Source organism: Marmota monax, unplaced genomic scaffold, assembly GCF_021218885.2.
Source record: "Marmota monax isolate L192 unplaced genomic scaffold, Marmota_monax_Labrador192_F-V1.1 WCK01_AAM20220418_F8-fsc00002, whole genome shotgun sequence".
Taxonomy (NCBI): Eukaryota; Metazoa; Chordata; class Mammalia; order Rodentia; family Sciuridae; genus Marmota; species Marmota monax.
The window spans coordinates 40254362-40279391 of record NW_026693571.1 but is presented as its reverse complement, the minus strand read 5'-3'; the positions used below and the strand labels follow the sequence as shown (position 1 = coordinate 40279391).

Sequence of the window (25030 nt, the reverse complement as noted above, 5' to 3'; positions counted from 1 at the left end):
AGCTTATTGTTACCAATGATTTTTATGATGTTAAATACTTTTATATACCTATGTTAAAGCAGCACTGAAAGTCTAAACTTTCCCAGAAGATTTCTGATAGAAATAAACTTGTTGTTAACAATAATTTTAGTTATATTATGGTAGAAAATTTTAGACTTTTGTATCTAGAAAACACCAAGAGATTGCTTAGTCCAAACCTCTCATTTAACAATTGAAAAAATAACTAGTTAAGAGCATGACTTTATCAAGGTTACCCAAACAGTCACATCAGGACAAAATTTCAGGGCTTTTGCTCCCTGGATTGATGTTCTTTATTGATACTTTTGCAATGTCTCCCTCTATAAGCTACATGACAGCAACAATCTTTATTTAAGGAAAATATGTAGATTTATGCCATTCATTTTAAACTGATTCTATAATTTGCAGAAAGTTTTGACTATGTAGAAAATGATAATTTGTAGAACATTTAACAAGAAGTTCCTAGAGAACACATAACTATTAGAAATAGAAGACTAAGTTAAGTATGGCTAGAACCCTTTGCTGACCTAATATGATGATTAACTATGCATCTGGAAGGCTTGCAGGTCCTTTGTGTGTACCTAGCTGATAGCAGAGTGAAAGGGCATGGATAGTGTCTGGTCCCAGCAAGCAAATCATTTGGAAGCAGTCATAGCCATAGATCAAAGATTTTCCACTCTATCTAGATTGATTTAAACCTGCTAACTTAGATTTTTGTCTACAGACAAAACCAGTCAGAAAATAAAGAGAATGACTCTTTAGGATCCAAAGATAATGAGGAAAGATAGAAAGGGAAAATTCAGAAAAGAAACAGACTGACAGAACCTTGATATCATAGGCCAAGACAGCTGTTTTATATCCTTGCTTTATTTAAGATGGTTAAGGGAAAAGTTTCCATTCCTTAGACCTTCAACTATTATTTAATTTATACTATACAGATGTCTTCTATACATAGATTACAGCCAGTGAAGGATTTTGTTGTTGCTGCTTAATCACTACAAGGAATAAGAAGGGATAAGAGAAACCCTCTCTGCACATCATTTTTATTCTAATTAACAACATTTGAATGAAGAAACAGGCAAGATTTTTAACATTTGCATTAAAAACAACACAATATCCATTTAAAATTTCCTGTAATCTTAGCAGAAGATTGATGCCAAAGTACTACTACTACAAATAATAATATAGATGGAGTGCTGCCAAATCAATGTATTTAAAATAAACTGAAATATTTTAAATGACTGGTTTTCCTAAAGTATATTTTAAAAAAACAAAAATCTAGCCATACCGTTAGTTAAGGTATGCTTAACTAACAATTTTAAACATAGGTTCACAAAGTATCTCATGACCTCAAAGAAACACAGTGCATACTTTCAAATCTTACATTTTGAACCGAGTATAGCTTAGTACTAGCATAATCTACATCACTAATCTCATTCATCTGTTTCATCAATGTCCGGCACTGGTTGCAAGAGATTGCAGCATGGCTTTAAGATCACATACTGTACACTATCTAAGTCTACAGTAGTATTTTCATAAACAAAATGCAACACCTTCTTCATAAACAAAATGAAACAAACACCTTCTCTCAACTAAATTTTGACTTTCTTTAGCATTAAATTCAGTATTTGATCAATCCTGCTTTCCTGTCCATCTTCTGTAAGTTATATTAAAGACCAGCATAATTTGGTTTTCTAGGTAGAAGAAATACATAGAATAATCCAAGTATTACATAACCATCCCTTAAATAGTTAAGTGTTGTCTCCAATAAATGCACCCTTTCATCTGAAGATTATACAGAGAAAGCCAAAAGTCACAAAATCCAAAATTACTTGGCAGGTAAAGAAAAATTCTCACCTCATAGTATACTAATAAGTTCAAATTGTGAAAGAAAGAAAGAGGAGAAGACAAAACACGAACCTTTTTCTAACTTTCCAGAACAAGTTATTTCCATGCTTATAAACGGAAATAAAAGAACATAATTGCTACAATTCAAAATATGTATATTTAAAATGGGAAAAAGCTAAATCATTCTTGGTAATGCCAAAATACATATACTAAAATAAATGAAAATAAAGCAAGTTCAACAGAACACCTTTTGAAAAATACTTGCTAAATTAACTTAGATGTTCTTTAATATCTATGCCCTAGTTCAGCTATACAATGGCATCTTTTTCAGTCAGGCTAAAAGCTACTTACTTCCATTTTCCTGAGCATAAGTTTCTTACTCGATTATTATATATTCTAGTGAAATGTGATTTTGTATAGTTTGATAGAGTACTCATTCAGACAATTGTTTATTTAACTTGAGGGAAAATAATACATACTTTCAACTTTCTCATCCTACTTAATAATATAAAAATTATACATGTAAAAGTCTAATTACGGGCAAATATCACTAATCATACATACAATAGCATCTATGGTAATTCAAATAAACCTCAAATGTCCACAAAACAACGCTAGTCAAAAGTACATAAAAGCGTTGTATTTTCCAGTGAAGTTTGATAGGCTTACTATGAAAAGTTAAAGCTATTACTTTCACCTGACATATCATTATCTTAAGTTCAAACTGTTCAATAAAAACACCTTTGGGTTACCAAAGTTTTAATTTTATTTTTTAAAAGCTACATTGTGAGGGAGGAGGAAAAACCTTGTTACAACAGCATACTTGACAATTTAAAATTATTAATAGGCACAATGATGAACTCTTAAAGGCAAATTTTCAACTACTGGCTACTCTATATTGATTCCATAATAATAATTATCAATAGCTTAATTAAACAATTTCTGTGATACTTCAGAGTTTGGGAAAATTAGATCTGTTGACAGAATTGACAGATAGTAATAAAAATAGAATGTAGTTTTATTTTGACTTTTAATATAATGTGAAGAGTATAATATTGACAATAATTAAAACTTACATCTATTTAAATAAAATTACTTCAACAAAATTTCATCTAATTCACTAACAACTAATGTTCAGGTTATTTACTTTTCTTTCTATTATTACTGACTGTGCTAGTTCTTAAATTCAAAGAACTTAATAATATTTCATCTCCCAATTTATATTGACCCTCACATTTTCTTTTAAAAACAAAGCATTTTTATAATTACTTTGATTAAGTAAGTATGTAGGAACAAAAATTTAGCAACTTCACAAATGTTTCAAAGTTAGATTTCAGAGAATAAAAACATATACAGGTAAGCATGTGGTCCTTTGTTTTTTCTAAAAGGCATAAATCCTTCAGAGAGGAGTTTTTAAGTTAGTAATTTAATTTTTTGAATGCTTCTAAAATGTTTCCTGGAAAACAAGATTATATAATCTAAAATCTGTGTACTTCTTAGAAGAAATTATTGAAATAGTTTATTATTTCTACAAATAGAATAATAGATACATTTTAAGTCTCACTAATCTGATAAAGCATAAAATGTAATGACATTTAACTTAGTAAATACATTACTAAGTAAAGATCAGCTCAAATAAAACAGTTAAGGATTCTGCATTCTCGGGAAACATAAACAGGATTACAACTGTCAGAGGTACAGCAGCACTGACTTCATCCATTAGTTTGGTTTTGCTTCTGAGAAATATAGTACAAACTACTGAATCATTTCTTTTTAAATCCATACATTCCCTGCAGCAGTACAAGCTTCATCAGCAATGCAGGAATGTATAAAGATGACATGCAAAGGGCATTAGCTTTCTTTCTTTTCCCATACTGTTTTCCAATACATGGAGGGCAGCATTCTTTCTCAAAGCACTTAAACTGAAGCTGGTTAAGTCCATGCTAAAGGGAAATATAACTGAATTCCCTAGGGAAGAACGTTTCACAATTGGATTATGTACTACTTTTTGAGAAAAATTAGGTCCTACTTATTTATTATCATACAAAAATATTGCAAGATTAGCATTCTATCCTATTTTCAATTATTCTTCAGTTAGAGGTATTTCAGTTTCTAAGTGTTCTGTCAACTCATCACCATATTTTAGCATGAGAGTACCTAGTCCTGATTATACTTTTAAATAAAGTCCCTCAAGTTCAAACATACCAAATTTCTTTTGAAAATGTATTTATATAAATAGTTTTGTTTTTACTTGCGAGTCTCTATATGCATAAAAGTTTCAATTAAAGAGGAAATCCAATTAATCAGAGCTTAATCATGATCAAGCACAAACAGAATGCAATGAGTAAACTGACTACTTTTCTGGAACTTAAAACACTCACATTTCTCAGTATTCACATAACCTGACAACTTTTTTTAAGAAACTGGGAAATTTTAAGACTACAGTTTCAAACATACACATATTCTAGTTTATAGTAACTAAAACCACGCCCACCTCAGAATTATCATCTATGTTCTTATAAAATAAATGTAATGAGGAAAAGGTAAAGTCCAGAGGATCTTCAGGTTCTTGGGCTCACCGCTATACCAAACACACACAAAATCAAATCACTGGCTGACGTCCTTCCCTTTTTAGGACTGCCTCGAAGCCTGCCCAACACCACAGCTCTGGGCAGAAGCATGCTGATGTTGGCACTGCCTAAACCAAACAAACAAGATGTTTAACAGTCAAATAAAACGTCCTGCTGCCTCCCTAATGAATTTGTCAAGGACCATCAGATTTCGCTCCCCCTCCTTTGCCTCATTAACTCAAGTATGATGAGACGGATTATAACAAGAGAATACAGATCAATCGGTCTGAAGACTTGAAGTGGCTTTTAGCCTCTGGAGTTTGCTCCTCTCCCTCGGTCTCCTTTAATAGAATACCGTATCTCCTGCAGAAGGGGCTGCCACTTCGTTTTAATACACCATCAAGAAGCTGCTGATGGACTTCTATACTAACATACATAAAAGCGGAGGTGACGGGGGCTCTTCAATTATAGCCTCTCGGATACCGTTTCCCCCTTCAATTATTCAACCAGAGGAAAAGAGGAGCCTAAACCCACAGCTGAAGCTGCTCGGGGGCTGAGGCCGCCGCGAGTGAGCTGGGGGTGGGGGCAGGATTATTTGCTGGAAGTGTTTAAGTTTATTGCTCGAATGATGTTTCTAATTAGTACCCCGGCAATAAATTTAAGTCGCCTTTGTTTAACTGATTTATTATTTACTAGAGCATCTACCTTAGACAGGGTAAATTGGTAATGAATTGTTTTTAAATCAAAACATTTGTAACGTTTTATCATCCTTCAGCCTCTGTAAGTAAAAGTGGAGAAACCCGGGGACAAGGGTGCGACAAAACTTAGTCATGCTTGACACAGCCTGGGGCAGAGGAGGAGCGGGGTGTCAGGCCGCGGCGGCGGGAAGACCCGCGGCCGGCCGCCCCACCCGGGGCGAGCGCGCGGCGAGAGCTGGGCGCCTCCCGGCGGACTCGGCGGCGGCCCGGAGCCCGCGCAGGGAAGGTCCGCCACCGCAGGCTGTGCGCACTCACTCACTCTCGGGACTATCCAGGGCCACGCGCAAGAACAGCCGCCACCTCTAAGACAGGGAGGGACTGCTCCGCACCCGCCAGCCCCACCACCAGTCTCCGCCCCAAAACTGCCCTCGGGAGAAGTTGCTAAGGATCCTCCCCAGCTGGTCACGCAGCTCCCCGCGGCAAAGTGCCCCTCCTGCCCCACAGAATCCCAGAGCCCGACGCGACCCGGGGAGGAAGAGCCAAGTTACCAACTGAGCCTGGGCTTCCCCACGCGCGAACCCGAGCGCCGCCGCCGCTCTCCATCCCTCAGCAGCAAGCGTCCCCAGACGCGAGCTGCTCCCGAAGGCTGGAGCCCTGGAGCCCGCGGCCGCCCCGAGTCTGGGCCACTCCACGGAAGTTGTCTAAAGCTCTGAGTCCCAGAGTTTTACCGAGCTTACTTTCGACTGTTCTCTTCTTCCCAATTCCTCGCCACTGAATATGACCCTAAGGAATAAATCAGGCTTGATTAAAAAAGAAAAAAGGCAAATATTCTTTAGACAGAGATTTTGGCAATGCGAGAGGACAAGCCACCAGCGGTCGGTACCAAAGATGTAAGGAAAACCCAAGAAGTCCAAGGATCTGACACCAACAAGATGGAGAGAATTAACTTCCCCTGTGCAACCGAATTCAAGTTGACCTGGTCGGACTTTAAAGACAGCAAGTGGAGAATTTCCTGGAGATTCTGCAAAAGCCACATTAATGGGTTTTACCTCACCTTAACGGCGCCACAGATTTTTATTTGTAGCACATAATCCAGACTGGAGTATCATCTCCCGAATCAAATAAAAGTCCCATCTACCCAAGAGTGTTAAAATAACTCGGAATCTAGACACCTTAAGTTCAAAGATAGTTCAGTAAACCAGAAACAATGTTACAGCTTTTTCCTCACTCAAAAGGTCTAAAAGGCTACTGTGAATACTTCTTGTAAAGGATAATACACTCACTGAAGGCACATGTATGAGTTTCACTGAAATGCCAAGGGAGGAGAGAAGCCATCTGTGCGATCAATAACAGGACAGGCATAGATTTTTGTAGCAGTCTAGTCTTTTAAGAGCAAGAGTCAATTATGAAAATAAAATCATTTTAGAAATAAAACTCTGTACTGCCTGAAAGTATACCCAAAATTAGGTTTACAACATAACATATTAAGAAAACTTTAATTCAGGCCAACATCTACTCCCCTTCATTTTCATTTATCTTGATACAATTTTGAAAGCTTATTTTAACTTATAAGTATATGCTACCAAATGTTACTACAGAAATTTGCACTATTTCTCATGACTTATTTTCTCTCTAGTAACCGGTTAGTTCTTGTAATGATAAATAATAATATTTGCTATATCTGAATCAATGATAAAAGAATTATCAAAGACTTGTTTTTGTCTCGCCCAGTTTTTCAACAGCATATGGAAATTACTAACAAGAGATTTATAGTTATAAACCCTCACCAGATATCCTCTCCACCCCCCACTGGTACATATACAGCGACTGCTCTGGCTCTTGGCAACAATGGGAGGAGAGAAGAGGAGGAAGACTTCACAGGATGGGGAAAAACACTCACAAAAATTAGGTCCTTTCCCAAGTTCCCCTTCCTCCTCCCATTTGCCTTCAAGCCAAAGTAATTTTGTTAAGAGTTTGCACATCTTCCCCTGCACAATGCTGAATTATTTAAATTATTAAAAAAAAAAACACCTTTCTGAACCACTGCTACTCTCCCTTGCGTTATCCCAGCCATCTTCCGGATAATCCCTTCTATATACACTCCCTTTTTCTTCTTTGCAACTGATAAGAGGATAAAGAACAGGGGACTGTAAAATGTATGCGAGCATTTGACTTCTATTATCTCCTATTTTCTTACTTCTCTTTTTACCCTCTTTCTTTATCAAGTGCACTGGTGGCTGCTACCGTTTGCCAAGCGTGCCTGTCTTCTCTCTCGGATTGGCTGAAGCACTGACAGCTCAGATAGGGATTGTAGGAACTGAAGCTCCACCCCCCTCATGATGGCCCTGGGACCATTCATAAACTAAATAACTCCAGGAGAGAGAGAGAGAGAGAGAGAGAGAGAGAGAGAGAGAGAGAGAGAGAGAGAGAGAGAAACACGGAGTCCGGGGTGGGGGGAGGAGGAAGAAAGGGGGAGAGATATCAGAGGGGAGGAGGGAGAGACGATTCAAAGTGGAATCTGCACAAGCAATCTAGAGGAGGAGAGGAAAAACCCTGAATCGCTACTACTACACGCCAGATGCAACGCAAGCAACGACTTCGTCACACTAAAATAGATTTTGTTTGGGCCAAAAGTATAAATTACGAAGCAGAAATGAATATCAAACAACTTCCAGCGGTTTGCACCTAGAGAAAGACAGGAAGAACCCACAACAAACAAACCCAATTCAAACAACGCCTCCAGTAGGAAAAGAGGGAAACTGCGACAACACGACCCCCAGAAAAGAGAGGAGACCTACACGCTGAGACGTTGGAGCTTCTGCAAATCTCAGAGAGTGCCGCGGAAAGAGTTGCGCTTCCCTGCTCTCTGGACATTAATTACATCCCTCACTTTCCTTTTGGGGGAGGGTGAGGAGGAAGGCATCACCTACAGTAAGTGAAGAAGTCCTACCAGCTTGGGAGAAGTTTTAAGAATGAACCACTGAATTTTGCTTTTATTTTAAATTTACTCTGGTACTTAAATGACTTCATTTCCAGATATCTGGGCAATTTCGACTGCAGACATCTAAGCCAAACCTCTCGGTAACGTTAATTTTTCTCTCACCACAGCCCGCTTCCCTCTCTCTCCTGCACACGGGTCATCTTTATTTTACTTATCAAGAAAAAGCAGGAAAAAAAGTCCCAGCAGCTAGTTTTCTTTTCAAAAAATCATCTTTCTAATTTTCTGCAGAAGACAAAAAGGTTTGGGAAGAGGGGGAAAAAAAAAAAAACAAGCCGGCTATAGGATCAGCCGGTCAGCCCAGGTGGAGAGCCACAGTGAAAGTGGGGCTTAAAGGGAAGTGCACCGCCTCTTTCGAAAGCCACAGGGCCACCACCAGTGCGTGAGCCTTGGATCCCTCAACGTATTGCGAGACGCCGGTGTATAGCCCGGACCTGTGCCCCAACATGATCGCCGCTCAGGCCAAGCTGGTTTACCAGCTCAATAAATACTATACTGAGCGTTGCCAAGCGCGCAAGGCGGCCATAGCCAAGACCATCCGAGAGGTCTGTAAGGTGGTCTCCGATGTGCTAAAGGAGGTGGAGGTGCAGGAGCCTCGCTTCATCAGCTCTCTGAGCGAGATCGATGCTCGCTATGAGGGGCTCGAGGTCATCTCGCCCACCGAATTCGAGGTGGTGCTCTACCTAAACCAGATGGGCGTTTTCAACTTTGTGGACGACGGCTCGCTGCCCGGCTGCGCGGTGCTCAAATTGAGTGATGGGCGGAAGCGGAGCATGTCTCTCTGGGTCGAGTTCATCACGGCGTCCGGCTACCTCTCCGCGCGCAAGATCCGCTCCCGTTTCCAGACGCTAGTCGCCCAGGCGGTGGACAAGTGCAGCTACCGGGATGTGGTCAAGATGATCGCGGACACCAGCGAGGTCAAGCTGCGCATCAGGGAACGCTATGTGGTACAAATCACGCCAGCGTTCAAGTGTACCGGGATCTGGCCTCGAAGCGCGGCACAGTGGCCTATGCCCCACATCCCCTGGCCTGGCCCCAATCGGGTGGCGGAGGTCAAGGCCGAAGGGTTCAACTTGCTCTCCAAGGAGTGCTACTCGCTGACCGGCAAGCAGAGCTCGGCTGAGAGCGACGCGTGGGTGCTACAGTTCGGGGAGGCAGAAAACCGCCTTCTGATGGGCGGCTGCCGAAACAAGTGTCTCTCGGTGCTCAAGACGCTGCGGGACCGCCACCTGGAGCTGCCCGGCCAGCCCCTCAATAACTATCACATGAAGACGCTGCTGTTGTACGAGTGCGAGAAACACCCGCGGGAAACGGACTGGGACGAAGCATGCCTGGGCGACCGGCTCAATGGCATCCTGCTGCAGCTCATCTCCTGCCTGCAATGCCGCCGCTGCCCGCACTACTTTCTGCCCAACCTCGACCTCTTTCAGGGCAAGCCACACTCGGCCCTGGAGAGCGCTGCCAAGCAGACCTGGAGGTTGGCCAGGGAAATCCTCACCAATCCCAAAAGCCTGGACAAACTATAGGGTGCTGGGGACTGTTTGAAAAGCCACATAAACGGGTGTGCTCTCTCACACACACAACCCATCACTCAGCGATAAAGAACGGAAAATCTGGACACAAACTTTTATGAAAGTCACCCGAAACAAAACAGGAATCGGACGGAAGACCTTCGTTAATTAAGAAGTAAACAAAAGAGAGCAAACCAACCAAAAAAAAAAAAAATCACATTCTTGCACAAAAGTGATCATTTTCTTCCAAACAATGTGAATTTAAAAGATCACATAAAAGAAGCAATCGGGCTTTGCCATCACAAAATGAAACCCAAGGTACATTTTCAAATCAATGTATAGTAGTTCCCCCCTTTTCCTTCTTTACACATCCCCCCCCCACTTCCCCTCCCTTTCTCTCTGTTTTGTTTTTGGTTGCCTGAATGTTGTCACCAAGTGAAAAAATTATTTAACTATATGTAAAATTCCCTTTTAAAAAAGTTTTACTGATGCTAAATGTATCTCAGTGCCAATGTCAGATTGTGCTCCTCCTTCTCTTGCACCTCTACCCTCACCTTAAAACGTCTTGTTGGAAATAGTAATAAAAATATGACTTTACATTGTAATTGACTGTGGATTGTTCTTAAATGAAGGCAGGTGAGATCACTTTCTAATTTACAATGTAAGTGTGTGAACTTGAGGAACTAAATGCAAGACGCTTCCATTTGAACTCTGACTTGCAAATTTTAAAATGTAACCTTTTATAGAATTAACTGCAAAAGTTCTAATTGAAATACTTAGAAAAAAAGATTAATTTTACTCAACTCTAATATATTTGTTCTGCAGATTTTAAGATGAAAAGTAACATTTCATACTTGGAAAAAATAGATTTTCAACCTAATTTTCAAAATAGGAAAAACATTTTCACAATAAAAAATAAAGAGATTTGCTTTATTATGCCATGCTTTTTTTAAAAAAAATATCCAATAGAAAGGAAATATTTATGGACCTTTTCTGAATAGTCAACAAAGCCTGTTGATACTTTTCCTTCAACCATTTGTCCTCTTTTTGAATAATAAAAACTTAACAAATGAATTAACCACACCAAAAATAATAAAAATGATTACAGCAATATTCCTCTCCTCCAGCAAATGGTAATATGAACAATTCAGATTTATAAATTACTTCAACTTAAAATGGGTTAGGGCTAAATGCCATAGCTATGATAATTTTATCAAATTTCAAGAAGCATTCTGAACGTGCTTATATACAATTCAACAAAAAGATCTTGATACCATTTTTATGATCAAAGAAAAAATATTCTGAGAGTTTACAAATAGAAAATCCTCCTCTTTCTTCTTTTCTAAGATAACAATCCAATAAACTTATTTCAGTGTTTCAACTTTAACAAAGGTTTCTTTTTAATGCAAGGAAATAACTGTTTGGGATATAAAATAATCAATAAAAAAGTATTCTAAAGGAATTGGTTTGCCTTCTTTATGCTAGAGGTAACTATATATTCCATTAGCTTTGCTACTATGAGGCAAAGGTACAGAATATGTCAGATGTTTTCCTCCAATATTTATTCTTGGAACTAGCCTAGTTTTTAATTTATTGAAAAAAATCAATGAATGAGAGATGAAGAGGAAAATATTCTAGAAAGCAATTTTAAGATGAGAGGAAGATGTTTGAGTGGGGGAGGTGGTATATGAAGGGATGAGCAGCAGGATAGCAGAGATGGATGAAAAACACAAGGAAGCTCCTCAGGGGTCTGAAGTCTGGTTCACTTGATAGAACAGAGTTAAGCTGTAGGTTTCCCTGGCAAATATTTCCTGGTAAAGATAGTCTTGTGATAGAAATATAAACTTTGATCTTATCAGTTCTGAAATCACCTCCAATCTTGTATATAAGATCTATTTTTCTGGTCTCTCTCCCCTTAGATATAAAACAAACTCCCTAGTTCAGAACACTCACAAATTTTTTAAAATAACAAAACAAATTTATCCTCTGGGTAAAATGTTCTAAATTTTAAGAATATTTTCAAAGTAAGCAATGGTTATCTGCATGAAATAATGTAAGGGCACATTGTTTCTTTAAAAAGATAAAAATGCAATCTTAGAATGACTTTTTTTTTTCCACTCAGAAAAGTATGTACAGCATCGGATACAGAGCTTCCTCCAAATGGTCCATAAAAAAGTGAAGTCCTAACAAGAAAAAAACTAAAAATACCCCAATTCAGTATATTTTCTTTGTTGTTATGCAGATATCAGGGGAAAAAATTTTAAAGAAAAACACATCAGCAATAAATGTTCTTAATTCACAAAATACCTTAAGGCATCATTGCCTAAGCAATATCAAAATATTCTTCCAATAACTGGCTGAAAAAACATTTGAATATGAACTGGCAGGAGTATGATTTCTGGGATATTAGGCAGAAGACAGTAGTATAAGACAACTTCTATGATTGGGCCAAAAGATCCTGAATTTCACAATCAACAGAGAAAGAAAATTTAATTTAATGGCGCTGTACAGAATGGGATTAAGAGAGAAAAAAAAAATTATAGCTTTCCCTAAAGGAGCAAATAACTTCAAAGAATCTAATCTCAAAGACCAGTAGAGGTTTTAATTTTGAAAACAATTCATTAGACACCTTTAAACTAATTCAGATTTTAGACTTTAACCCATGTGTGTTCAAAATCATAACAGAATGTTCTGAATTAAATCTCAGCTTCTCTTATATTGCAAACTACCAGAAACTAAGAGTTTATATAATTTTGGTAACTTTCCCTTCCTAAAGAAATTAAAACACATTTCCAGATATTTCAGCCATGCAACAAAGTAGAACATTTTTCTAAGTGATATCATTTCAGAATTTAAAAGTTTTCTTTACATTGGATTAGCTGAATTATCTGGCTTGAAACAATCCATTCCATCATGGCCTTGTTATACAGTCTACCAAGTCCTCTTTTAATACAGGCAGCAAGATGGAAATAAAGTGCTAAAAACATGCATAAGATGAGAAATTATTTGTTTGTAAAGTTTTTAATAAAATTATAACATTTTCATTAACTGCTATTTTGAAATACTTCCAAATCATTAAGGTTTAACAATTCAGATATGATTTCAAAACCAAAAGCCCTCACTAACCAATAAACTTAGAATATATAGGTACACACACACAAACACACACACAGCCTGTAAAACAAAAATGCAAACCAGGCCTCTTTCTACAGGTTCCTTATTTTCCTTATTTTTAAAGAAACTCTGAGCAAACTGTAATATTTACTTTCAAGAAATAAATGGAATTTTGGCTTTATGACTGTTAAGAAATACAATCTTTCTTAGTAAAACTAAAGCTGCCACAGTCAGAAAAGTAATCAGAAATACATTTTAAAAGAGAAATTATATTTTCATTTAAACATAGGAAATTATGCAGTGCCTTGTAAAATCTACTACAGGTAATGGGAAACAGAGGTATGATACACACGCAGAACGGGCTTGCTGCATGCACAACAAAGTAGTAAGTCATGGGGACAAAGCAAGGAGAATGATATATTGGTATTATATCCAGAAAACATAAAAGCTAAACAAAGTAATTTCACTTTCAATCTCACTAAATTTTGTAGCTTAATTCACCCTAGACCCATTCAAACAAAAATAAATTTATAGACAATGTTCCCTGAGCTTCCCCCTCACCAAAGAGCTAATGATAAATGCAATTAAGTGAAAACTGTTTTTGAATCTAAATGAACTTCAATAATCTAGATGGCAAAAGAAGCAAACTAAAAAAGAAAACTGCCTTACATGTACACAGAGTTAATTCAGCAAGAAATTCAAACTAAGCCCATGAGATTTTGCCAATGCTAATCTCACCTAACAGCAGCCCACATCCTTATAATAAGAAAAAATGAAACCACCTCTTCATCTCACCTTGGGGTCGATTTTCTTGAAGTTGGGATCCTCTTCATCCACCTCAAAATAGAGTTCAGAGGAGGTGACAGAAAGAGTGCCCTTTACTACAACAGAGGGGGCCACAAGCTGAGCTGGTGTGCTCAGGCTAACGGGACCTGCCAAGAGGAAAAGATGAGCCATATAAGTTAGAATGACACTTTGCAAAAAACTAAATTTGACCAGAAAATTTATTAATTTTTTGAAGAATTAAAAGTACAAAAATGCCTAGTACCAAAATTCCTGTTAACTCCTTCTATACTTTCACATCCTTTCCATCCCAAATCTTCCTCTGAAAAATGCAAAGTCAGGATTCTCATACTAGAAGATTTATAACAGGCAGTTAATAACAACAGTAAACTAGGATGCAATTACTTTACAAGGAGTGCGCTAAGCTCTGGTCTCATCTCTAGGCAAAAAGGTAGCTCTGCCTAAATAAGTGCATCTACATTCCATTTATAAAACAAGCCTCAGGCTATCAAACAACATGGAATAACAACCAGGAGAAAGGAAGCCTCAATAGGATTCCAAGGCCAGAGGTGAGCTTAGAGTTTGGCTGAGGCATGACTACAAAAACGGTCACTAGCTTATTAATAAGTGGGAAATTCTCTGATAAACTTTATTCTTGGAAAAAAATTTTATGCCAGATTGACACAAAACCTCTTCTGCAACAACTTTATTTACCCTGAGAAAGACTGGTAAAAATACTTATTTCCTAACCCTTCCTTTCCACTGTTAAATATTGTTCAATGCTTCCAAATCTAATATTAGTGTAGTTCAGGGACATTGGGAGTAAACAGCTGGAGGGTGGGTTTCCAAGTGAATGAATTTTTATTGGAATAATCAAATCTCCACAGGGCTTATCAAAGAGACAAATAAGACTGCTACTGAAAACAAAAGATTCACTACAGATAGAAGAGCATAAAGTATATTAAATTTAAACCTAAAATAAGGACCCAAAATAATAATTATGTAATATATATACACTTATATAGAGAAAGATGCAGAAAGACTTTGAATTTCTATATCAGTTTATCATTGTGCAACTCCTATAGAAGAAGAAAACTGCTAAAGAAAAGATTGGCATTTATAGTTCTGAATTAATATAGTGCCTATAAACAAGGTGCACCTATTCAGGTAATCAATGAGTGAATAAGTGTTTCAAAATTCAGATGAACTGACATTTCCATCGATTGTTAGAAGGGTGATGGTCCTTAATCTCACATCAATCTTAATGTGTGCCAGTAGGACAATAGAAGGGATGCTCTGCAGAGATCAGAGCACGTTTTGCCCTCTATTCCCAATGTACAAATACATTGTGTTTGCAGATGGGCAGCAGATAGCTGCAGAACAGCCATGATTTCCCAAAGCTCATCCCTATAAATGGATGAAATAAGCAGCTATGTGTTCTTTTGCTGTCTCCTTTTGCCCTCTGTACATTAGCATGTAATCCTGAGAAGAAATAACATTTTTTCAATCACTCTTAGACATTCAATTATAGGGTAAGCAGACAGCTGCAGGAGCTAGGGCAGCCTAGGTCCTACAGAAGACCCCTGACAATTTCCACTTCATTTCTAACCCATACCACTTTATTAGTGTGGATTACTTCTTAATCCTATTGCCATTGTCAAGATTATATAATTAAACTCCCCTTTCACCTCTATTACTGTATGAATGTATTACTGGTAGCAAGAATAGAGGCAAAATAAAGGACAAAATGGGTAAATGGATGTGAAGGAAAATATTTGAGAATGGCAGTATCCATTTCCCCATTCCCTCTCCAAATCCCTTAACAGTGTACTCAAATTAATTTTATTTCACTTTACAGAAAGGCATATCATCATTAGAGACAATGAATCGATTTCTATTTTGGTTTTTCATTATGAAGTTGCATCACAGCACAGTTTGCAGATATATAACCAAATAAAAGCTTTTCAATGAATTATCTTAAAATCATGATAATGCAAGAATATGTAATTCTTCCATTAATACATAATTCACCCACAGAAATGGTGGAGTCTTGCATACTTTCCTCCTCGAGGAACAGAGCCACAGGCATTAAAGAAAATAAGGCATTTAATGAATGACTAAAATTTCAGGCTAAACAAGAGAATTTTTCCCATAAGGGAAGTAAAACTGAGAATCTGCAGAGTGCAAATCAAAATTTCTACATCAAGCAAAATATGTGAACCCCATGAACAGCCATGGCATTCTTGGAATTGATTTTTTGAGTGAGTTAAATGTATATGCAGTATGTTCACTAAGACTTGTATATCAAAGTAAATAGCTCATCTGTCTCTAAGCTTTATTTATAAAACAATTGGCAGAATTTCACTTATAGCCTTCATTTTATAGAGATTTGGTAACTCCCATAGGATGGGCAAAGCAATTTTGTTGTAGCTGCTTTTTAAACTTTTTTTCTTTTTCAGTGAAAATTATACATAAAAGAAAAAGATGAGGAGGGTAAGGAGACTGAATAGAACAGAAAAATAAAGGAGAAATTGTAGAAGATGAAGTGGGAGGTGGGGTGCTGGGAAGAACAAAAACAATCTCTAATTAATGTAATAGTGGGTGTAAGCTTGGTAGTCCTCGTGGTCACAGCTGAAAAAGTAAGTAATTAGATGCTCATTGTCCCAGACCCAGCTGAAATATCTGCATAACCACTGAATTACCGGCAAGATTCTCTAAATCTTTCTCATCCACGGATGATAGAGTATCGTCGTCACCTTCCAGGAGGACCTCGTTTTCTGAGTTCTGATTTCCTAAAGCCTGACTCTTGATGGACTGTTTTCCTTTAGCAAGGATATCTTCATCTGCAGCTGAAATGAAAAGGAAACAAAGCTGTCCATCAGCATAGGGAGGAGCACTCTGGCAGAGGGATAGGCTTGAGGTAAGGGCAGGTGGCCAGAGATGGCCCAGCTTTTATACACAGAGTCACCCGCAGTGGGGAAAGTAACTGGGATGGCACATGCACTCCTTCTGACAAATGGGATTCCCCAGGCTAGTGTAATGTTACCCTGAACGAGCACCCTAATCCCATTAAATCTGACCCCTGCACAGCTCACCCAGCCTTTTATTTACTCATAGTTAGGGCTGGAGAGGCTTCCAAAGCAACACCTTTTTTCTTTCTTTTTAAATGTGTTAGGAAAAATCAGAAGTTAGTTTGGGAAAAAAATATGTTTAACATTGTAAATAAGAAGGACTCAATAATTCCTCCTATATTGACAAAGATTTTGAAATGACTGGGAGTGGCTGTGGAGGGGAATCCACAAATAAGAAGATTCAGAGCTAGGAGAGATTTGCAGCCAATAAGGAATCAGGCCCAGACCCTGAAGCCATATCAGACACTAATAAAGACACCCCAGCTGCATTCTCTTTTTTATCCCCTCCTCCCTCCTTCACATTGCCCTTGTTCACATTTTCACACATCTACTCCCCGCCCCATCAGCCCTTATACAAATATCTGAGAGCAAGGCCTTGCAGAAACCTAGTGGAGGCTGAATACTCCCTCCTCCTCATGTTTAAACTAAAGGGCTAAGGCACCCCGGGGGCAAACATAACAGAAAGAGCAGGATGAGAGGCATCTGGGTAAAGGGCCTCATGCAGCCTGACTGGAGCAGCCTGTGGAGAGCAGCAGCACCAGACTCTGGCACTGGGACATGGCAGTGACTGCCAGAGGAAAGAGGGGAGGGAACACTGATCTAGGCATTAGGCTCCAAGAAGAACCTACAGTCAACAGAAGCAGAGATGGGACTGGAAGAACACACTGGAACTCTGAAACTCTGGCTAAAAAACCTCATGTCCCTCTCCAGGGTCACTGTATTGCTTTGAGCAGGTTTCTCTTTAAGAAAAATGGAAAAACAGATATGGTTTATGATTTGTAAACGCTCATGTGTATCTTTTCCTAACATTATTATTAGTAATTAATGGTGCCACACATGAGAAAGCTTAGAATCTTCACTATTCCATGGACATTCTGGTTTCTAACAAGGGACATCCCAGAGTTAAAGCACCTGACTCAACCACACTGCAGCCATTGATGTGGAAATCTGATGGCCAGGCTTACTGCTCCACTGTAGTTTCCGCCCAGGTTTAGACCCCCAGTCAAAGAATACAGCAACCAGTTTGCAGTTAACATGGCTAATAGTAACCTATATAAGATAGTCTAAATATTTCAATAAGCTGCACGTATGTTATCTGGTTAACCTGGCAGATCAAAGCTTCTTTGCATTTAATAGCTATGGTTTTTTGTAATATTAAGGGTAAAAGAAGGGTTTGTGTGTGTGTTTGTGCGTGCGTGTGTGTGTGTGTGTGTGTGTGTGAGAGAGAGAGAGAGAGAGCTCACCATGTATACCACTTTCATATAATATTTATAGCACTAAAAAGAACATAGAGGGGCTGGGGTTGTGGCACAGTGGTAGAGCACTTGCCTAGCATGTGTGAGGTACTAGGTTCAATTCTCAGCACCACATATAAATAAATAAAGTCCATTGACAACTAAGAAATTTAAAAAAAAACAGAGTTTTTCTATTAAATAGGAAAGTCATGAAGAAGCTTTCTCTATTTACTTTTGAATATATTCTATAGGTAAATAGAAATATTATTTTGTTTCATACCCACAGTAAGCTACACAAATATGAAAGTCTCAATAAATATTTGAAAAGTTAATACACCTAATTAAAATATTTTTTAAACCTACAGAGAAATATATTAATTAATCACTAATTTTTAGGAAAATAACACTATGTCTTTATTATCATACTTTCTATTTCAAGCACTTAGATTTCCTTACTCTAGAATCAGAAACACTGCCTGAGCCCAAACAAACCTCTTTCCAATTTGTAATCAACTTTACTATAATAAACTTGTCACTGAGACATACAAAAGAAAGCATCATCTTTCTTATATAGTATGTTATAACATGTTACCATTTGCTAGTTACATCTTAGCACAGAATCAGAATGCTATATTCTCTTTATTTTCTTAATTTATAACTTCCTTCTTCAAAGCAGAAATACTAACAATAAGGTTAATATTACATAGCACATGTGCCAGGGAATGTTCAAAACACTTTAATATTTAACTCATTTAATTCTCACAAACCTTCTGTTAATTCCTCATTTTCAAATAAGAAAGCAGGCTCAGAGAGGTTACAGAGTTTACTTAAGGTAACAGGACTCATGACAGTTGGAGTCAGGATATAAAAAAACAAGCCTTCTGGTGCCAGAATCTAGGCTCCTAACCACTATGCCATACTAGCACTTAGCTGGTAAGAAGGGGGGGGGGGCAGGGGATGAAAACCACAGTGCAAATATAAATGTATGTGTAATTTACTATTGTTTCCTAATCCTTATTTTTCTCAGAGTGCAATTTAAAAGTTAAAACAGAATCAAAATGAATGAGAACTTAAAAAAATCATTTCCAATCCCAATTTTGAGAACATGTGTCAAACATATCAGAAACAACTAAATTCAACACCCGGTCCATTCATTACTTTCTCTGTGATCACTACCATACAGATCCTGAAGTAGATACCAAGCTTAATAGAAAAAAAGGAAAAAAAAACATTTTAATCTGCAAACATTTATAAAAATTGAGAGTCCTCAGTAGCAATATGCAAGCGCTTAAAATAACTCAATAAATAAATTCACATTCAATTTAAATGACCACTAAAAATATAATGTGTTATTCCTTCCAACAGGGATTTAAATTTTTAAATATGGTCTCATCATGCTGACTCATATTAAAACAAAGTAACTTTTGAATTAAATAGTTTCATGAAAAAAAATTTTGAGTGCTGTAGGCATACATACAAACACCCACTTTAATTTATTTATTTACATATTTTTACAAGCTCAGATTCTGGAATTGTTCAACCTCAACTGAAAAACCTCTTGTCATAGAAAATATGCAGCTTACTGATATTTAGAATGGTTTTCCTGTAATTAACTCCCCCTTGAGGATTTTAAGTTAGCAGCAGTAAAATTACCAACAGTACTCTAATACACACCACATGCGCGGTGTTCAATTCTCAGTGGTCTAATAGCTTTCTGCTAAGGAACTTTTTTTTTTTCTTTCCTAAATTACAACAAAACTTTCCAAAGCACAAATTAAGAGGTAATTATGTTTATATGTTCCGGGGAAAAGCATATTTTTAACTTTCATTTGTCTTCTACTCAACCATTTTAAACAAGTAACTATTTTGATATCTTCTTTGAGTATATTCTTATAGTTGTCTAAAATTTTAACCGGATGATGTTAGAGAATACTTTTGGTTCACTTTTAAAGTTCAATTCAGATAATTTCTGCTAATAAATTTGTTACTGAACAAGATCACTTTTTACATTTTTTCATATCATTATTAACATACTATCTTTATCAGTTGTCTTCTTTATTCTGGTTTAATATTTATCTTAATAATTAAAATGTATTATTACCTAAACATGGAGAAATTTATCAAAAATGCTATCTTTAAAACATGACTTTATTCAAGGATAACAGCAATAAGAGGTCTAAAAGAGAGGCTGGTCCTCAAAATGTAAAGATCATGTTCTTTAGAGAAAATGCTCTCTCAAACACCCACTGAGCCAGTAAACAGGAATCAATAGTCCAAGTACAGTAAAAGAAGAATTAGTCACTTTGCATTAAAAAAAAACAAAGATTACTACTGAAATAACAACGTGACTTCAAATGTACATAAAACAGATATGGGTTTCCACTCAGTGTAATGTGAAGCATATACCATAACTGTATTCTTATAAGGACACATAAAAAGCAGTTCACAATCATTGACTGTCCTATCTAATTAAATCCCCTTTACACCATATGCCATTTCCTTAGGGTTCCAGGTCAAGAAAATTTACTATGGAAAAACTACTGAAAAAACAAAGAATGATTAAAAAAAAAAAGAGACAAGTACATATCCTAATGATCATGGGCTCCCCAAAAGTTTTGGATGCAGAACCCAGTATATACTGATCTTATAAAGGCAGAAATACTATCTGGTATTACTTCAGTGAAGAGACAATGACCTGATTTAGGATCTTTACATCATCTATCTTCCCTAGAAAACCAAATGAGTTATCTGTATCATTCCATACATTTACAATATGGGAAGGGCAATTAAATTTTCAGAATTAAAAAATTTGTTTTTAACTAGAAGGTAGTTTTAAACTAGGCTAAATTCTCCTCATATATTTCTCTTAGCATTCTTATTCTCTACAAAATAAAAATGTCTTGAATTCAATAGGATTCTACTGCTAAACTGTTTTAGTATTTGAATTAAGACCAATATTTCTACCATTTAAAATACTTTTATGTGGCTCAATTTGAATATAACATTCCCATTATAATTAACAGTGAATTTCGGAAGATATCACTGCACACTGATATGAAAATTTGACCAGTCCTCAGATAATCTGAGCTTTACTCCTTAACCTACTGAGAATTACATCAGCCCTTTGTTACCTCAGTTTCCTTATCTGGAAAGGATAAAATTAGACTAGACTTTTGCCTTAGGTTCCTTCCAGATCTAAAATGCTCTGATCATAAATAAATGCCAAACTGGCCTCTATGCATTAGGAGTATGGTAGGAATTATAACGACAGATTTCTAATAAATTTTACACTATAAAATGGAAGGAAATGCCCTCAAGAATCAAATACCCACCTTTGCTTGCTGCTGCTAATTTCCATAAAGATTATTTAATCATAAGAGGAAGTATTAATTTTAATTTTAAAATATGACTCAGTTTCTGCAAAGTTAAAGGAATCTCCCATTACAACATGACTTTTATAAATAACCACTTTGGAGGGTCTCTGTTTGAAAAATTACCTAAAGCTCTTTTCCCCAAGCAAGTTAATGTGAACTTGGGAAGGGCAATTAAATTGTCAGAATTAAAAAATTTGTTTTTAACTAGAAGGTAGCCAGAAGTAGAGTCATGGGGCTGGTATTGATCGCCCAAACAGAGAACATCACTCTTCAGGTATTTACTCTGCCACCTTCACACCAGAGGCTTTCCTTCACATCAAATCCATCTATTAAAAAGATGGCTCTTACTACTAAATACATAACTAATCTCCAATGACACTTCTATTTAGATGTCTTCCTTTGAAAATGATAATATAGTTCAAGAAGTTCTAAGACTCTGCATTTGTAAAATGTCTTGTGCCTTGGTTAAATAAATTATAAATAAAGGTAAGAAGTCATAAAGCAACACGGAATGCACATATCATCCACAGAAATCTCTATTTTAAATCCAACAATGAAACATACACTTTATTCATGTTAAAATATAATTGCAATTGCTTTTTAAAAATCATATCACCTATTTTGTTTTGCACACTTGATTTTTAATGTTTATTTTGATAGACACCTTCATATTCCAAAACATATTTAAAGGTGGAATTTCATAGTTAACACAAAATTTAAATTGAATGTCACTATAGGTTACTTTATTTAATAAAATATTTTTTAAATTAAGCTCTTTATTAGCATAAATTATGCTGACATCAAACAATACCACAGTACAATCTATGTGCTGAGTTTCATAATTGTCTACTATGTCCCTGTTATTTAAAATAATATATATACAACACATACATATATACTTACACACACATAAAGTATAGTTATAGCTTATACATTTTTTGAAAAATATTAAGTATGACTTCACCCCTTAATTTGAAGAGGACTGAAGCACCTCCTATATAATACATAGTTGGTTATTTTTTAAAAATATAATACATAGTTGGTTATTTTTTAAAAAATATATATTTCACATTTAAGTTATTGCTTTTAAATCTTTGAAATGTTTGAAATATCAATCATTAGAAGATTTGTTTAAAATATTAATAAATAGGTTGGAATTACATAAATGTTTAACTTTGCATCTATCAATTTTTAAATGCACAAGAAAATATAGATAAGTAGGGTACTAACTTTTAAATTACCATCTAAAGTAATTTCAGTGAAATCTGCTTTAAACAGTTCAAGATACTCTTAATAATAAAAGCATCACTAATAGGTATCTTTTTTTATCGAGCATTATTACAGATTCTTAGAATTAAAAATGCTAATATAATATTATTATTTTAAAAATTAAAGTTTAACAATGAAATAAAAATGTATTCATTAAATCCTATGAAAACTCAACATGGTTGAATGTACTATTTTTGATGAGAATGCATTAGAGTGACACCACAAATTTTAAAATCAGTTACTAATAATTCCCTCAGGATAAGAATTAATCTTTTTGTGATTTTAGAATCAAGTCCTCCCCTTCCTGACATAAGAGGAAATTTTATAAATGCTATTGTCATGGACCTAAGAACTCACAACTTACTGTTAAATGACAGTTTAGAAAACAGAAATATGATTAGTAAACTTAAATTTTTAAGAGCATCTGGTAATATCTGTGTGGCTGAAAAGGATGAAATTGCAAACAGGCTGCTTTTTTCAATGAATCATTAAAATAATAAAAACCCTCCAAAACTTAGTAAAGAAAAAAAAAATATGTAGCTGAAATCTATAGCACCACATAAAAAGTATATGACCCTAAAAGCAAAAGTGGCCTAATTAATTTTACATAGTATTTCCCCTTCTCCACCTCCTGTAGTTGAAGATGTAGGGCCCTGAGACTATTATTGCTTTTAGATCACTTTGTTATTGACTATTCTCTGTATGATCATTTATTTTAAAGGACTGGTGTCACATTTGGTGTTATATCTGATGACATATTGTGGACATTTTCTTCTAGAAATGGCTCTTTAAGGCTGAGTGCAAGAGGTTAAACTGCCTGACTGAGGCCAAACCTAAGACTACAGATTTTTAATCTAAATTCCTAACATCTTTACATGTATGGAAACATCACAGAGTACCACATAAATACGTACAATTTTTATGTATCAGTTTAAAATGACAAAAATTTCAAAAATTCTTAATACCTTAACTGAATATAATTTAACATTTATTTTGTATACTATGTATTGCCATTTAACCAGAAGCTGCTACATGTTAAATTAAAAACTTAAAATAGGGGGGAGAATATTTCTTACCTTATTAAAAAATAATCAATTTATATTTTGTAAAATCAAAATAATTTTAACATTGAAAGGGGGGGCATTTTCCCTTTTATATATTTAAACTGACTTTCAAAACTCATAAAATAATCTATAAAAATACAATTCTAGGATCAAAGAAGTATAATACTGTCAAATCTGAAGGACTTTTTCAGTTTTTCCAATTTACTTATCAGACTTCTACTTAAACTGAATGATAGTCATATGCATTGTAACAAAAGGGGGAAAATGTTTTGTTAAGCTCTGATAACAAGATGATGTAGAATAGGAACATATGAAAATAATGCCTATTCTCTTTTATTCGGGAGCCATCAATCACAACCATCTACAAATCAAGGTTCAGAAAGTATCCAGGCGCTTGGATATTTATTACCGTCTTTTCCCACTTCATAATCTCATTCTAAAATACCATAGTTGGGGGAAAACTATATATACATACCAGGACCTAGAAACATATCTGATCTTTAAATGCTGTCTTTCTGATACCTGTGAATAGGCAGGCTTCCAGGATTAATTTACTCAAAGCTCATGTGTTGTTCAAAAGGACAAATATTTTAGCTTCTTACTCTGAAACAAAGGGTCCATGTAAGTTTTGTATGTATAATAAATAAATACACTTGACACCATAATTTCACAGGATCTTATACTAACTATAAAAAAAAATTAACCTCTCTTTCTGAGGTGAATAACTATGAAATGTGGTGTTGGACAATTTTACAGTGCCTTGTAATAATGAAGTTATGCTCTTCATTACCAAGTACTGTACCTGCTGCTACTGGCAAGGAGTGGTTTATACACTGACCGTGTTCCACGGCTGTTTTTAGTGTCGCTTCAGGATGTGTGGATCCTAGAGGGTTACGCACAAATCGTCGCCGGCGCCGCAAGTCATCTTCCCAGTAGTCAAGGCGCCAGAACTCACGAGGACGACTACAATGAAACAGAGAAGCCACATATGTTAGCAATTATCAAACAGCGTGGTAGCACTGAATTTCTGCATAAAGCTCTCCTTGTTTGCTCTGCCTTTTTTTTCTCTCTCTCTCCTTCCTCTTAATTCTCCCCCCATCTCACACTCCCCTTTCTGCAATCTTTAACTTAGGTATGTCCTTGAAAATAACAATATCACCTTCTGGTCTAAGGAACTCCTTTTCCTTTTCTTGGAAGGTGAAATGAGCACTAAATACATCATTTTGAAATGAATTGCTGACAGTGTGATCAGTTTCCCCACACTCTAGTGGCATGTGCTCTGATTTCAGCCTCATTTCAGCCTCAGCAGGGCACCTTTCTCTGTGGCTGCATTTATAAACCAGAATAGGGAAAAGGCTATTATAAATATGGTATAGCATTACCTATATTAATCAAAGTCTGTCCCCCTTCATTTTTC

General features: G+C 36.3%; 2 protein-coding genes across 6 annotated transcripts in view; one reads left to right on the top strand and one right to left on the bottom strand.

Annotated features, from left to right (window-relative positions):
• Lrba (LPS responsive beige-like anchor protein) overlaps positions 1-25030 on the bottom strand; it is a 728436-nt gene that overhangs the window by 269454 nt on the left and 433952 nt on the right. For all 5 annotated transcript variants that reach the window (XM_046459031.1, XM_046459033.2, XM_046459036.2 and 2 more), the window contains exons 38-40: positions 24452-24576; positions 16243-16389; positions 13553-13689 (exon numbers count right to left, since the gene is read on the bottom strand). In XM_046459031.1, the coding sequence (XP_046314987.1) occupies positions 13553-13689; positions 16243-16389; positions 24452-24576 (409 nt within the window). The remainder of the gene's footprint in view (positions 1-13552; positions 13690-16242; positions 16390-24451; positions 24577-25030) is intronic.
• Positions 7649-10248, top strand: Mab21l2 (mab-21 like 2). The gene has a single exon (XM_046459042.2). It carries the CDS (start codon positions 8579-8581, stop codon positions 9656-9658), a length of 1080 nt encoding a protein of 359 aa, XP_046314998.1. The 5' UTR covers positions 7649-8578; the 3' UTR covers positions 9659-10248.